This window comes from Delphinapterus leucas, chromosome 6, assembly GCF_059928025.1.
Source record: "Delphinapterus leucas isolate spDelLeu-1000000601 "Yukka" chromosome 6, BTC_Dleu_Yukka2, whole genome shotgun sequence".
Classification (NCBI taxonomy): Eukaryota; Metazoa; Chordata; class Mammalia; order Artiodactyla; family Monodontidae; genus Delphinapterus; species Delphinapterus leucas.
The window spans coordinates 116493600-116510669 of NC_143134.1; the positions used below are offsets into that span (position 1 = coordinate 116493600).

The 17070-nt window shown below is 41.5% G+C and overlaps 1 protein-coding gene across 9 annotated transcripts in view; it reads left to right on the forward strand.

Moving 5' to 3' along the window:
• The window catches only part of RALGPS1 (Ral GEF with PH domain and SH3 binding motif 1), a 289275-nt gene that overhangs the window by 128318 nt on the left and 143887 nt on the right, over positions 1-17070 (forward strand). For all 9 annotated transcript variants that reach the window (XM_089913761.1, XM_089913763.1, XM_089913759.1 and 6 more), the window contains one exon: positions 9773-9899. In XM_089913761.1, the coding sequence (XP_089769887.1) occupies positions 9773-9899 (127 nt within the window). The remainder of the gene's footprint in view (positions 1-9772; positions 9900-17070) is intronic.

The window sequence follows — 17070 nt, forward strand, 5'->3', positions numbered from 1 at the left end:
GAAAATTATAGACCAATATCCCTGAAAAACATAGATGCAAAAATCCTGAACAACATACTAGCAAACGGGACCCAACAGCACATTAAAAGGATCATACACCATGATTAAGTGGAATTTATCCCAGGGATGCAAGGATTCTTCAATATATGCAAATCAATCAATGTGATATACCACATTAATAAATTAAGGAATAAAAACCATGTGATCATCTCAATAGATGCAGGAAAAGCTTTTGACAAAATTCAAAACCCGTTTATGATAAAAACTCTCCAGAAAATGGTCATAGAGGGAACCTACCTCAACATAATAAACACCTTATATGACAGACCCACCGCAATCATTGTACTCAATGGTGAAAAACTGAAAGCATTTCCACTAAGATCAGGAACAAGACAAGGATGTCCACTCTCGCCACTCTTATTCAACATAGTTTTGGAAGTCCTAGCCACAGCAATCAGAGAAAAAAAAGAAATAAAAGGAATACAAATTGGAAAAGAAAAAGTAAAACTTGTTGCTGTTGACATGATACTATACATAGAAAATCCTAAAGATGCCACCAGAAAACTGCTAGAACTAATCAATGAATTTGGTAAGGTTGCAGGATACAAAATTAATGCACAGAAATCTCTGGCATCCCTAATACACCAACAGCAAAAAATCAGAAAGAGAAATTAAGGCAACACTCCCATTTACCACTGCAACAAAAAGAATAAAATACCTAGGAATAAACCTGCCTAAGGAGGTGAAAGACTTGTACTCAGAAAACTATAAGACACTGATGAAAGAAATCAAAGATGACATAAACAGATGGAGAAATATACCATGTTCTTGGATTGGAAGAATCAATATTGTGAAAATGACTATACTACCCAAAGCAATCTACAGATTCAGTGCAATCCCTATCAAAGTACCAATGGCATTCTTCACAGAATTAGAGCAAAAAAGTTTTAAAATTTGTATGGAAACACAAAAGACCCCGAATAGCCAAAGCAATCTTGAGAAAGAAAAACAGAGTTGGAGGAATCAGGCTCCCTGACTTCAAACTATACCACAAAGCTACAGTAATCAAGACAGTATGGTACTGGAACAAAAACAGAAATATAGATCAATGGTACAAGGTAGAATGCCCAGAGATAAACCCACACACATATGGGCACCTAATTTACGACAAAGGAGGCAAAGACATACAATGGAGAAAAGATAGCCTCTTCAATAAGTGGTGCTGGGGAAACTGGACAGCTACCTGTAAAAGAATAAAATTAGAACACTCCCTAACACCATACACAAAAATAAACTCCAAACGGATTAAAGTCTTAAATGTAACACGAGGCACTATAAAACTCTTAGAGGAAAACATGGAAAACACTCTTTGACATAAACCACAGCAAGATCTTTTTTGATCCACCTCCTAGAGTAACGGAAATAAAAACAAAAATAAACAAATGGGACTTAATAAACAAATGGGGCTTAATAAAACTTAAAAGCTTTTTCACAGCAAAGGAAACCATAAACAAGACAAAAAGACAGCCCTCAGAATGGGAGAAAATAGTTGCCAATGAAACAACAGACAAAGGATTAATCTCCAAAATATACAAACAGCTCATGGAGCTCAATATCAAAAAAACCAAACAATCCAGTTAAAAAATGGGCAGAAGACCTAAATAGACATTTCACCAAGGAAGACATACAGATGGCCAAGAGGCACATGAAAAGATGCTTAACATCACTAATTGTTAGAGAAATGCAAGTCAAAACTACAATGAGGTATCACCTCACGCCAGTTAGAATGGCCATTATCAAAAAATCTAGAAACAATAAATGCTGGAAAGGGTGTGGTGAAAGGGAACCCTCCTGCACTGTTGGTGGGAATGTAAATTGATACAACCACTATGGAAAACAGTATGGAGGGTCCTTAAAAATCTAAAAGTAAAACTACCGTATGACCCAGCAATCCCACTACTGGGCATATACCCTGAGAAAACCATAAATCAAAAAGACACACGCACCCCAGTGTTCATTGCAGCACTGTTTACAATAGCCAGGACATGGAAGCAACCTAAGTGTCCATCGACAGATGAATGGATAAAGAAGTTGTGGCACATATATACAATGGAATATTACTCAGCCATAAAAAGAAACAAAATTGAGTTATCTGTAGTGAGGTGGATGGACCTAGAGTCTGTCATACAGAGTGAAGTTAAGTCAGAAAGAGAAAAAATACTGTATGCGAACACATATATATGGAATCTAAAAAAACAAAAAGATACTGATGAACCTAGTTGCAGGGCAGGAATAAAGAGGTAGACATAGAAAATGGACTTGAGGACATGGGGTGGGAGGGAGAAGCTGGGGCGAAGTGAGAGTAGCATCGCCCCAATGTAAAATAGTTGGCTGGTGGGAAGCAGCAGCATAGCACAGGGAGATCGGCTGGGTGCTCTGCGATGACCTAGAGGGCTGGGACAGGGAGGATGGGAGGGAGGCTCAAGAGGGAGGGGATATGGGGACATGTGTATGCATACGGCTGATTTGTTTTGTTGTGCAACAGAAACCAGCACCGTATTGTGAAGCAAGTATACTCCAATAAACATCTATTAAAAAAAAAAAAACTTTGCCAAATGGGAAGTTTCCATCTCTCTCTCACCTTCCAGCCTTGTACAGGGCAACACTTGCCTGCATTTCTGCCATACTGCTGCTCCCTTAAGCATCCCTGTGTTTTCCTACCTCCAGGCCACTGCTCGTGCATTCTTTTGCTTCTGGAGCCTCTCCAGCCCCATTTCTGCTGGTTGAAATCCTTCAAGACTCATTTCTATGACCACCTCTTCCTGGTTCCTCCTTCCCATAATGGAGTTTGTTCTCTCCTTCCAGAGCACTCTCATAGTGTTTCTGACCCTTCCTTGCCTTAGCCAGCCTTTCCCATGGCTCAACCAGGTTGAACAAATTGGGGTGTACATTGGGTACTTGGCTCCTCACCCACACAGACCAACTCTGGACCCAGGATGGGCCCTTGGCAAACTTCTGTTCAAGGACCAATCACATCCTCCTGGCCCTGCTCTTGGGGCTTTGTGGGAATGTCTCCTGGGGTTGCCATGAGCAGATTTTTTTTTTTTAATTAGCAAAATTATTGGAAATACATGATTAAAATTGTCCTACAAGATTATGCATTGTGTATGTATGTATGCATGTGAATGTATGTATGTGTATATGTGTATGTGCATATAAACTGTTAATAATTTTTTAAAAGATAAAATCATGACTCATACAAGTATAAATGAATACTTGTCAAATATTTTATTTAACTCATTAATTAGTATGAGAACCAGTAAGATATTACAACTGTATTCCAAGAGAACTGAGACTACTACACTTTTATGGTCAGGTAAAGAAGGCTGACATAATCTTTTTTTTTTTTTTTTTTTTTTGCGGTACGCGAGCCTCTCACTGTTGTGGCCTCTCCCGTTGCGGAGCACAGGCTCCGGACACGCAGGCTCAGCGACCATGGCTCACGGGCCCAGCCGCTCCGCGGCATGTGGGATCTTCCCGGACCGGGGCACAAACCCGTGTCCCCTGCATCGGCAGGCGGACTCTCAACCACTGCGCCACCAGGGAATAATCTTTAAAATGGATAGAAAATTAGTCAGTTTTCCCAGGGTGATGATCAGTGGGATTCCATGAGACATCATATGCCTTTATATGGACTGGAATTATTTGCATTACTACGTTTTCTACAGGTTAACATCTATCTGTACAGAGTTTAAAATAGCCTTAGTCAAAGACAGATATGGACAGCTAGCCAGGACACTTACTAAATTTCAAAGTCATAGTTTTCTCTTATGTTACTTATAACAGTCTCCATTGCATCTAATATTTTACATTAGATATATGACTTTGTAGTTTATTTTTCAGAAACCAATAGTTTGTATCTAAAGAGGTAAAAATTACTTTTTTTAAAGCACCCTAGTTTCATTCCATACTCAGTCTGTTGAATCCATTGGTCCATAGATTATCCGCAGCACTAAAAATTCTTTCCATACCAACAATAGACACTGGAATTAAAATAGAATTTTGAGCCAGTTTTAACGTATTTGAAGCAACGGGTTCTTCATTGAAAAGCGTTTCCACGTATCAAGAAATGTTATTTTGTTGAAAAACATTTCCATGTATCAAGAAATGTTATTCTCTCAAGGCAAGGGAACAAGATACCAACGTCCTCATAAAGTAGATTTGGAGGGCCTTATTTTTTTCTTCTATGGAGACAGCTTCCTGTTTTGAACTATTTACCAGAAGAAGGGAATTTTTCATCATTAGTCAAGTATGAGTGCCACATACAGGCTCTCAGAGCATGATAAGGGAAATTTCCAAAAGCAACCTGCTTCTTCAGGTATTTGACCAAGATTTGTGATCTTCGTGACATTTGACCCTGTGGTTTATGGGTTCCATTTATCCCTTGCAGCTGATACTTGCCACCATGAAAATTATTTAAAATCAATATTCAGGGATTTTATTTTTACCTTGTAATTTTAGTTCACTTTGCATATGTGGTTTTGCCCCTTTCTCAATCCTAATGTATATTTTTGCATTTTGCCTTACTTAATAGAGATTTTACCTGTTTTATTGTGATTTTTATAAAATTTAGTTCTTGGGTTTAGTTATCATGTCTATAGGTTAGGTGTTTAGTTATATATTTTTTTAAAAACATAATTCCTAATTTTATCTATTAATCAATTTCTCTTACTCCTGCTCCCCTCCCCCCACCCAGTTTTCCTAGTTTCTTGAGTTGAATGTTAAGTTCATTTATATTCATATTGTTTAATTATATAAGAGTTAAAGACCATCCGTTTTTCCTCTCAGTACAGTTTTGGCCTCATCACATAGTTTAACGTATAGTGATCTATACGTTCTATATGTTTATGGTTTGTAAATAGTCCATTACCTTGGCTTTTATTTCTTCTTTTACCCAAGAATTATTGGAGTGTTCAAAAATTTCCAAGGAGTTGAATTTTTAAATTGTCATTGTTTTCTCATTCTTTTGTTCAACAGATCTTTAGGCAGTGTTTTCTCTGTGTCAGGAACCATACCAGTTGCAGGGAATAGTGGAGTGAATACAACCAGCATGGTCACCACCTTCATGGGAGTCTTCATTTGCTGAGGGAACCACAGATATAATCGTACAGATGATCACAATCGTGATAAATATTATGGAAGGGAAATCTCAGGGTGGCCCAATACTTCTAAACTTTACTAGAAGTGAAGTTGCCTGTTGTATTTAGTGAACTTTTCCTTAATTTTATTTCCTTACCTCTTTTCCTGAACATGAATGCTTTTAGTATCTGTTTGACTTAGGTAGGCAGATAATTTGTTTTCTTGCATGTAGTTCTGATGGTTTCTTCCATGTAGTTCTGATGGTTTCTTCCTGAGGCTTCCTGTAAACTCTAAAATCTAAAGGACCCTCAATTCACATGAGGTTTTCAGTTTATGGCTCTACTTGTAATAAAAGTTTAAAACATGTAAAAGTTGGGCTTCCCTGGTGGCACAGTGGTTGAGAGTCCGCCTGCCGATGCAGGGGACACGGGTTCGTGTCCCGGTCCGGGAGGATCCCACATGCCGCGGAGCGGCTGGGCCCGTGAGCCATGGCCGCTGAGCCTGCACGTCCGGAGCCCGTGCTCCGCAACGGGAGAGGCCACAACAGTGAGAGGCCCGCGTACCACAAAAAAACAAACAAACAAAAAAAAAATGTACAAGTAAATGCTGTTATATTTTGAATAAACAAATCCTATGTTTAAAAAATTAAATCTTAAAAGAATTTTTCCAGCATAATACATGCACATGAATTTTAAAAATCACTAAGTACTGAAAGTCTTAGTGAAACAACTAACACTCATTGCTCTGTCTCTCCGTACCCCATTCGTTCCCCCAGAGGCAGACACTCAGAGTTATTTAGTGGTTTCTTCTGGTAATTTCTGCCATGTTTCCATCAATGAGTTTTTGCTACAATTTCTTGATCCACTCACTTTAGACAGTATGTGGTGACTTCTTCGTATGATGGATGTTGGTTTCGTTTTCCTGAACCACCTTTCCTCATTCTTCAAAAATGCTCATGTTACTATGGTTAAATCTCTTTTATTAAATGAGTATTCATGTTTTAATTATTAGGAATGTGCAACTATGGTTCTCTGTATAGTCAAGTGGTTAACTACGAATAACATGTCTTTTCTGGAATACTCTTTTGTTTCCCCGGCATTTCTAAATCTCTCTCTCTCTTTTTTTTTTTTCCTTACTTTACTTATTTTTGGCTGCATTGGGTCTTCGTTGCTGCGCGTGGGCTCTCTCTAGTTGCGGAGAGTGGGGTCTACTCTTCGTTGCAGTGCGCAGGCTTCTCACTGCAGTGGCTGGTCTTGTTGCAGAGCACGGGCTCTAGGCACGTGGGCTTCAGTAGTTGTGGCTCGCGGGCTCTAGAGCACAGGCTCAGTAGTTGTGGCGCACGGGCTTAGTTGCTCCGCGGCATGTGGGATCTTCCCGGACCAGGGTTTGAACCCGTGTCCCTTGCATTGGCAGGCGTATTCTTAACCACTGCGCCACCGGGGAAGTTCCTCTAAATCTCTTTTAAGGAAAAATTCTTACTCTAGCTACCACTTATCTACCAGATATTTTATATGTATATGTAAATACACACATAAACATATATAATATCTTACCAGATTTTTATATATTGTATATAAAATCTTTATTTCATTTAATTTTATTTTTATTATACATAATAAATATATCCACCCCCCCGACCCCCCCCACAAATGTGCTGTTCTGTCAGGTTTTCTATCAAGACTTCTCTTTCTCTGGAGACATCTCTTCTGGGCTCGATAGATGTAGACCAGTCATTCTTGAGTCTTGCTGTTTATCTGTCATCTCCCTTTACTACTGCTGGACTGGGTCCACTGTTTCCTATATCCCATATCTTCCTGGACTTGGTTTATTCTTTTCATTTTTCTGGGGGAAGTTCTCAAGTAGTATTCAAAGGCTTGCATGGGAGATAGATGTTCTGAGCTTTTTTCATGTCTTCTAGCATGCTGTGCATTCCTGTTGAGGAATCTGGTGCCATCCTGGATCTCGCTTGTGGGCACAGAATGGAGCCGATGAGTGTAGTTAACCAGTCCCAGCCCTTCTGAATGTGTGTGTGAGTGTGTGTGGGCAGGGATGGAGGGTGGGTAGGAAGTATGTGTGTAGAGAAAAGGTTAACAGAAAGAGGTGTGGCCTGGAGGAGCCTGGTTTTAAATTTAGGAAGCATGCAAATGTGGCTGCCTTTGGTTGTCCCACTCCACTAAAGAACCCCAGTTGTTGGTTTGAGGTCAATCTTCAGGGTGGTTTTTAGGGACATCCTCCAGGGCTCGAATCATGTTGGCCTGGTCATGTCTATGTCGGGACACAGATGTCCTGCTGATCAGCTCTGTGGTGCCATGCATAGAGGCACTTGACAGGCTAGGCAGATAGGCCAAACATGCCAGGGGACAAGGGCAATCCCTCAGCTGGGTCCAGAGACCCAGTGGAGGGAGCATTGGGCCCCAGGATGGCTCAGCTGCAGTGTGTGTGAGGATAACATAGGGATTTGTCTGACTGCTGGATGAACATGGTGGCTGCCAAAGGATTCGGTGTGGTTCTAGGTTTCATTAATAAAGAGATGACCTGCCAGCCAAGGGGGTGAGGGACCTGCTCAACTTTACAATGGGGCAATTCACAACTAGAGTATCTGGTTCTCATCTGGGTATAGGTAGTTCATTTAGTGAATTCCTTATCCTTAAATGTTCATTTCAAATGCCTCTCTCTATACAGCTTTCCTTGACGCTTCCCTCACCCATAATTTACTTGTTGTTTGTCTGGGTTCTTGGTCTCTATTTACTTACTTACCATGTTGCTATAATATACATTTTTCTCCTCTATTGAATCAAGTTCCCCAAGGATACTCTGACAAGTCACTTAATCCTTGTGATTATGAACCTGAAATAGTGGCAATAACCCTGGCTCCATTTTCGTCCCTGGGCTTTGTAAAGACCAGATGAGTTGTATGTTACCGTACTTTACAAACAGCAAATGGGAGATGGAGTGATTTCCTGTCCATTTGTTAATGTGATGAATAACAGCCTTAAATTAGCAAGCCAGTTAGGCAGCCATCATCCCTAGCATCTGTGTAGCATCCCCACCCTGATGTGTCCTGAATTTCTCAATGGAAAAAAAAAAAAAAAAACAGCTTGCTATTTACTCTCCAACTTTTCCAGCACTGGAACCTTCCTTTCGGGTTTTTCTTTTGCCTCTCCTCTCTGAAGTCCTTAAGCTGTCACTGCTCAGCTAGGCTGCACCCTCTGTGCACTCCAGAGGCTGCACCCCCTGTGACTCCAGAGGCTGAGGATCAAGGAATTGGCCGACGCAGCCTGAGTTCGCTGGTGCACCAGGCATGGCCTTAGTTTGGAATTTGCAGACCTGGGTCCCAGGAACCCAAAGGGGCTATTTCAGTACGAAAGGCCAGCTTCCCCTGGTGCTGGACAGTCACTGTTCTACTTCTCTCTGCTGTGTGATGGAGCTATTGACCACTGGCCTATCTCAGTCTGACTGATGTGACAGGGCTGCTGGTCCCGGTCCTTGCACAGACCATGGGGTCTCAACACCACACTTGACCAAGGATGCTCCTGGCCTAGGGTCCACACCTCCATTTATACTCCTGGGCTCCGCCATGGATCTAAGATCCCAGAGGCACTGGCCCTGGAAGCTAAACTTGGGGGTGCCCAACATCAGTCACATGCTGTGCCAAAGCCAGCCCTCTCTGGCTCATCCTTCCCCAGATTCTCTTTTTCAAGCTTGCTCTCAGCCTAGACTCCTTTTCTTAAAGCCATTTTATTCAAGGAGACTTATTGCCATTTCCTGGCACTGGGCCTTGACTTGGGACCTGCAGGATGACCACAGCATGAGTCCTTAGCATCAAGTCTGGAGAACCAGGATTCAGTTTCTATTTCTTTCTTCCAAGAAGCCTCCTTATGAACACTGAGCCATCCCTTCCCTGGTGACCAGCTTTACATTCCAGAGATCTCAGTCATGAAGACTCTTACTTCTCTAATCTCTGGGCTGTGGGTGCCTGCTCATCCTGTATTTGCATAACTAAATCACCCTTAGATGACTGCATATGGAAAAGAAGTTTGGCTTATTTTGAGTAGAACACCGTACCCAGTGTAAATATGACACAGTCATAGACCACAGGGAATCTGGAGGAGATAGACCAGATTGGAGAGATGGCCTGGTTATGTGTACAGCATACGCAGGTGAAACGTATGAGATCTTCCAGGGCCTTCAGCAATGGCAGAGATGTTGAGGAGAGAGCAAGAAGCTCTCTGTGGACACAGGGAGAGAGACCTGATGTGACTGTGAAATAGCTCTAGGTGACCTTGAGCAATTTGCTTTACTCTCTGAGCTCCTTGCTGTTGTAGGGTCTATGCGCCGTGAAGGTGGGTGCTATGCAGGGGATTCTGGCATCATCTAGAACAAGGGACTAGGTAACTTTGGAGGGTATCTTCCAAGAGTGAGACTATGAAAAATGACAAAGTCGAGGCTATGGAACACTCCATCTCTACATGAACAGCACCTTAAAATCCTTAGTTCTGCCCAGGATTCTGCACATCATAGACGTGCCATTTGGGACGTTTCCTTTTAGTTTTCATCTGCAGTTATCCTTTCTCTTTTGCTTCTTCCAGTTTATTTCTCTTCTCTCTCATACTCTGTTTTTTTCTCACTCCAGCTGTTGAATCGAAAAGACAAGACCACCTTTGAGAAATTGGACTACCTGATGTCTAAAGAAGATAATTACAAGCGGACTCGGGAATATATCCGAAGCCTGAAGATGGTTCCCAGTATTCCCTATCTAGGTAGGAGTCTGAATTGGACTATTATTTTTTAAGAAACCTGCTCACTGCCAGATAAGATGTTTTTACAATTTCTAATTGAGAAATTTCCATGAAGCAGCATGGGCCATGGATAAAGAGGTGATTGGTTGGCTCCTTGGGTTAGAACAGGCTATTGATACTTCCTAAAGATGGGAATTTCCCGACAAGGGTCTTGAAACAAGGGATATTCTGCTGCTAATACAAATGATCTGTGAATCCCAAGCCTCCCCAGCCTGCAGCTCAGAAGGGTCACAGGACTCTTACTGGTTTATCCACATCTTCTTGAACTGGGGGAACTCAGGCCCAAACCCCTCTCTTCTGATTCTCTGGACATTATTAATATATAAGATTTGTTCCAACAGAATTATTATAATGATTATTGATTTTACTGATTCGAAAATAATACATGTTCATTGCAAGGAACTTGGAAGAGAAGAAAATTAGTATCATTTGCTTTCCCACCTAGAGATAATCCCTATTTTGCTTCATATCTTTTCATTCGTTTGGATGCATATAAAATCTGTATGTTTACTCTGTCGTGAACATTTAATGTTATTACCTGCATTTCTATACTATGACTCAGTCCCATCACATGGATTTGTGCAACTGGGATCTCTCTAATATTGACATTTGTCTATACATTTTTGCTATTAAAATTTTGCAGTGGGCATCCCTGTTGCAAAAATCACCTATATAGTTAGGATTCTTACCTTGTAATAAATTCCTGGAAGTGTGATTACTGGGTCAAAACTTTGCAAAATTGTGTGCCTTTTCATGTATACTTCAAAACACTCTCCGGAGAGGTTGTAACAACTTATATTTTCATTAGAATGGGAAGAAATTGCCTATTTTCCCCATGTGCACAAATGCTGTGTATTTTCATGGGCTTTTTTTTTTCTTTTCCTTTGCCGGTTTGATGGGTGAAAAATATTTCTTGTGGTTTGGTTTTTCACAGTTACGGTAATTTTATGAAATTTTTCTATCTCTTTATGATATAAAATAGTATTAAGAACAAGGGAAATAAAGGTTTTATGGAAGTGACTCCTAGTATTTTCAGAAATCTAGTGTAAGTTTTTTGAGATACATTTTTGACAACTTTTAACTGTCCTCTATGAGCATTGTGTATTTAATTTTCTAATTCTTTTAAATCTAATTTGGAAAACTTAATGTTAGTATAAAATTGTCCATTTGACCCAAGTTTTTGAAATTATTAGCATAAAGTTTTTCCTCACTTAATTTTTTTGAACATAGGGTTTTATATAGTCACTATAAATTTTAACCTCCTGTGTATGTATGGTTATATTTGCTTTGCATTCCTAATTGTTTGCATTTTTATTTTCTCTTTCTGTTTTTAATTTGCTTTGCCAGAGGTACGTCTGTTGGTCTTTCCAAAGAATTAGACTTCGTATTTGTTTATCAGTCACATTGTCTTCCTGCTTTCTAATCTACTATATTCCATTAGTCTAGGATGTGCTTTTTTTCTCCACATTTTTAAATCTCTCAAATTGGGATGCATCTTGCAGTTGATGCTAACAAAGCATTGTGACATTGTTTAATTGGCAGCAGTTTTTCTTAGTGTTACATAAAATTATGGTGCATCCTAAATTTATAATAGATGACATCCTAAATTTGACGAAATATGGAATTTACGCTTTTGTCTTTTATAATTCATTTCTTCTGCTTTCCTTAAGTTGTTTTGTTATTGTAAACAAATTATTGGCTTATTTGTATATATATTATTCTTTCTACTTTCATTTGGAAAACAGTGAAGGGTATATATTTCCATCTAATTGCTGCTTTTGTTGTATCCTACATGTTTTAATGTATAGTGTACTCAGTGATATCTTTAAATGTTCTGTAATTATAGTTTCAATTTTTCTTTTATCCAAGTGTATTTAAGGTAGTGTTTTTTTTTAATTTTCAAGGGCTTGAGTTTTTTTTGGTTTTTTCAAATGGCTTTATTGAGTTATAATTCATGTAGCATCCATTTAAAATGTACAATCAATGGTTTTTAGTATATTCACAGAGTTGTACGACCATAAGTGCAGTCAATTTTAGAACTTTTTAATCACCCCAACGAGAAACCCCATACCCATTCATAGTCACTCCTTTTCCTTCTAGCCACCTGCCTTCCACCCCCTCACCCTCAGCCCTAGATGAACTGCTAATCTACTTTCTGTCTTCATAGATTTGCTTATTTGGGACATTTCATATGAATTGAATTGTACAGTGTGGTCTTTTATGACTGGCTTCTTTCCCTGAGCATCATGTTTTCAAGGTTCATTCCTGTTAGAGCATGATCAGTATTTCATTCCTCCTTATTGCCAAATAATATTCCATTGAATGGATGTACCACATTTTATTTATCTATCATCATTTGATGGATATGTGAGTGGTTTCACTTTTTGGATAACACTATTTTGGCTCACTATTTCACTATTATGCATAACACAACTATGAAGGGCCTTGGTTTTTAAAAATGGTCTTCTCTCTAATTTTTTTTAACATTGTTTTAGAATATATGACACATATGCTTTCTAGGTTTTTTAAAATGTTTGATATTTGTCTTGTGGTTTAATATGACATCAGTTGGTATAAATATTTCATGGGCGCTGGAAAAGATGTAATCTCTCAAGTTGCTCTTATCATTACAACATTCACACTTTTCATTTTTGACAACCTGGTCTATCAAGGACAGAAATATGTCTTAGAGTCCCCTTGCATTTCTAACAGTTTCTGCCTTACATTATTTAGTATACAGTTGGCCCTCCATATCCCTAGGTTCTGCATTCATGGATTCAGCCAACTCTCGACTGAAAATATTCGGGAAAAAAAATCCACAAAGTTCCAAAAAGTAAAGCGTGAAGTTGCCAGGTGCTGGCAACTATTTACATAGCATTTAATCGTATTAGGTGTTAAGATGACTTAAGTGTAGGGGAGGGTGTGTGTAGGTTATATGCAAACACTATGCCATTTTACATAAGGGACTTGAGCATCCCTGGATTTTGGTATCTGCAGGGGTCCTGGGGCCAATCCCACATGGATACCAATGAATGACTATATAGAAGTTTATAACAGTTGCAGATTCATTATGAAGTGTGTCCCATACAAAATGATCTTGATTCCATTTATTATTTGCTTTTATTTCGTTAGTGTTAATTCTTTGAAATCTGATTTATTTTTCCTTTGCATTCATTTTATAAATCTTTGACTATATTTTGCATTTTAATATTTTAAGTTGTTTTGTCTTAAGTGTGATCCTTAAAAACCGTATTTAGTTGGGCCCAATATGAGAGATCTTGCCTTTTAGTAGGGGAGTAAAAGTCTTTCCCGTTTGTTTAGACTTAAGCCATGTTATTGAATTATCATTCTTTTTTCACGCTTCCTTATCCTTTCCTTGTTCTCGTCTTACTGCTTGCTGTAAACTACAGTGCCTTTCCACTCAGATCTGCAGGTGGAGGGCATGTTGGTGTGCACAGCTCCCAAGCCCATTCCCACCTTGCCTGAAGTTAATCAATTGGAGGATGGGTTGACGGCATTAGGGTGCAGCCCACTGGTTCATCTAGCAGAGGTGCTCCAGGATTGTTAAGGATGGCCTCTTCTCTCTCACAAAATGATCACAAGAGCTGCTGTTGATTTTCTCCTTTCTCTGTGCCCAGCACCTTGCTAGGTGTTTTAATGCACCATCTCAATGAACACTCACAAAATGGCCCAGTGAATAAGCAGGTGCTGAGAGGTTGCCCCGGGTCACATAACTGGAGAGTGGTAGAGCCAGGCCTTGGCCCAGTGGTGTGGCTATAAGCCCTAAGCTCTTTTTTTTATTAATTTATTTTTTTTTATTTTTGGCTGTGTTGGGTCTTTGTTTCTGTGCGAGGGCTTTCTCTAGTTGCGGCAAGCGGGGGCCACTCTTCATCGCGGTGTGCAAGCCTCTCACTATCGCGGCCTCTCTTGTTGTGGAACACAGGCTCCAGATGCTCAGGCTCAGTACTTGTGGCTCATGGGCCTAGTTGCTCCGCGGCATGTGGGATCTTCCCAGACCAGGGTTCGAACCCGTGTCCCCTGCATTGGCAGGCAGATTCTCAACCACTGCGCCACCAGGGAAGCCCTAAGCCCTTAACACTGCCCTCTCCTGACACCCTACCTCCACTGTTCAGGCCATTATTTTCCTACTCCTCCCTTTCAGTTGCCACCTGTATGTCCTCTGCCATTTATGACTTGTGGGTGGCCTCCATCGGGCGCTATGTGAAGTGGGATGAATTGTCTTGGCTCTTTCTTGTGACACTCTGTTCTTGGACAACAAACCAGTGCTGTCTTGGGCTTCTGAGAGATTGGTTGGTGGGCCTCAGCCAAGGGCTGACTCAACGAATACCATCTCCCCTTGCTGACCTGTGTCCCTTCTCATCAGACTGAGCGTATACTCCCAGACCCCTCCCCTTCGGATGAGTCCCCTATTCAAGCCTCTGGCCAGATGTCCCTCGTGCGTGACCATGATGGCTCTCATCAGGCCACAGGATAGGTCCACACTTGCAGCGGACATGTAGTTCGTGCCATGGCCCCTTGCCGCTGAGTTTTTGGACAGATGCCCCCTCCTTGTCCCTGATCACCTCATCTCAGCTGCCTCTTCCTGGCAGGTACTTCCCAAGAGACTCCGTGCGGGCCTCTGTTCTCCTGTAAGACCCTCCTTGTCCCTGAGTGAGCCTAGCTCCACTGCCTGCTCCTATTCCTTCCCCGCTTCGAGGATTTCCCTGCCCCCTTGAGCCAATCAGACTGCATTTCTCATCCTTGCATCAGAATGACTCCTGCAGTGTACAAGTCAGACTGAAGGAACAGGAGGCAACTCCAGTGTGCTTTCTGTCCTCAGGACGGTGTGTGAGGGTTTACCATGGCGGCGGGGGGCGGGGGGCACAGTTTCATTAAAAAGAATGAAGAAAGATCCCATTCTGAGGCTCAGCGGGGCCATCCGTCCTGAGGGCAGCTAAGGCCTCCCTGCACCTCTGATTGCCATGGACAGACCCTGCCCAAATCCAGGTTGTGGTTTTAGTACTGGATTCCTCTTGAAAACCCAACTTGTCCTGGGGATGGATTTGTTTATCAAAAGAGGAAGAGTTACATAATTCCTGGAAGGTACAATATAGGAAAAAATGTCTGAAACCATTTCTTTTTCCCCTGGCAACGTCCTCACTGTAGGTGTTTTCCTTGGGGGAGAGGGAGTTATTCTCTGAGAGGGACTTGAGGTCAGTCCTCGATATTTCCAGCTGCTTCGTTCGTTTAGTTCCTGCTTGAGACTTTGAACGCTGCTTCAGTGGTTATTTGCCTCTAATAGCAAGTATAGGTTTTACTTTTGTAACGATTCTTTTAAACCTCTGTGGAAGGTTCTACGCTAACTGGTTTCCTGGGACTATTCACACATGTGTCTCTTACTCCATGTAAAGATACCCTCATGTAGTACTGGCACGTTATTAACCACGTGGGTGTGTATTCCAACTCCTTCCAATGCAAATTTTAGAGCCAGTTGGCTGCACTTTGGTGCACTGTTTCTTGTGAAGCATAATTTAAAAAACACTGAGGGAAAAACTTACTACATTTCAAAAATAAGACTCTCTTTGTCTCAAAAAGTTTATTCCCATTTACTTCAAAGTGCAAAAATAGTTCTGGGAAATAGTCAGGTCAGTTATTTGCAGCTTAATTTTATCTGATAGCTACTGCTTGTAAATACCCAGTTCAGGTCAAAGTGATAACAAAAGCAGGCAATGAGCTGTGAAGCGTGGCTACAGCATTTACTTCCAAGTAGCTTTATTGATTTAGAGGGTGTTTGGTTTTCAGAACCTATAGTTCCCTCCAGGAAATAGCTAAATAAAATTACAAATGTAATAGATTTTAAAAGGTTTAGAGCCTGATTCTAAAAGTAACTATAGGCAGTGTGGAAAATTGTGATCTCTCAAGGAACAAAAACTAGGCATTCTGACAGTTCTGAATAGTTAGAGAACATTTAGATTCCTGGTAAATTTACCCAGACTTCTAATATGTGAAGTAAATTTCTAGAAGCTAAGCTATTCCTTCAAACAGCCAAACCCTCCCATTTTTAAAAAGCAAGGTTTTATTTTCCAATATGGACTCTGAAGTTTAAAATAAAGGCAAGTTGTTTCCAAATTCTGAGTATAAAATTAACAGACGTAAACTGTGGGATATCTAAAAGGACTTTCAAAAAGAAGTGGTCATTGGTCAAAAAGAAGCATTTACGTTGATGCCCCAAAGCCCCCAGAACAGCTGGGAGTGACGGGCTCACACTCTGAGCCTGAGGGCCTCACACGCCAGGCCCTCTGCAAGGTGGGTGTGTTCTCACCCGGGCATCAGACTTCAGTTCTGCTCTGGTGGCGCTCACGGCCCAGATCTGATCACTGACAGCGAACTAGAAACCAAAGTGAGCCGAGCACTGTGGAGGGAAAGGCAAAGGAGTGAATAAAGGGGGACCCATCCCAGGCTGGGGGACCAGCAAGGGTTTTCTGGAGGGAAGCCCTAAAAGATGAATAAGCTGGATGAAGAGGTGGCATGTGAGCATCCCAGACAAAGACAGCGGCTTGTGCAAGAGCCCTGAAGTGGGGAAAAACATGTTTGCTGGGAAAACTGCCTGGAGAGTAGAGAATCAGGAGGAGGGTGTCGTGAGAAGCAGCTGGAGTGGGAGAGCGGGGTGAGGTTGCTTAGAGCCTGGACACTGGGAGTGGGGGGCTCAGGCTCTGGCCTCCACGAGCAGTAGGGGACCAGGAGGGTTTTGAGCAAGGGCGTGGTTGGCTTGGGTTTGCCTTGAACACGGGTCTCCTGGCCGACAGCAGGTGCCCGGCTTGGGGGAGGTCAGGCTGGAGGAGGGAAAACCAGGCAGGGGACCATGCAGAAGCCTGTGGTGCATCACCGTATTTCAGAAACTGCTGGGGTGGGGGTGGGGGAGGGGAAGGGGAAGGGGAAAGCCTTTTGAAAACAGTTCATTTTAGAGCAAAGCCTTGGAGAGACCTAAAACAGTTATCAGTGAGCATGTCCCTCATACCGGATTGGAGACGCATGCATCTCCCTGTGCCTGGGCTTTGAGAATGAAGGATGTGCGCATTTGAGCAGAGATGAAAGGGCACGGACATGTGCTCTCTTGATCTCCCTCCAGAAG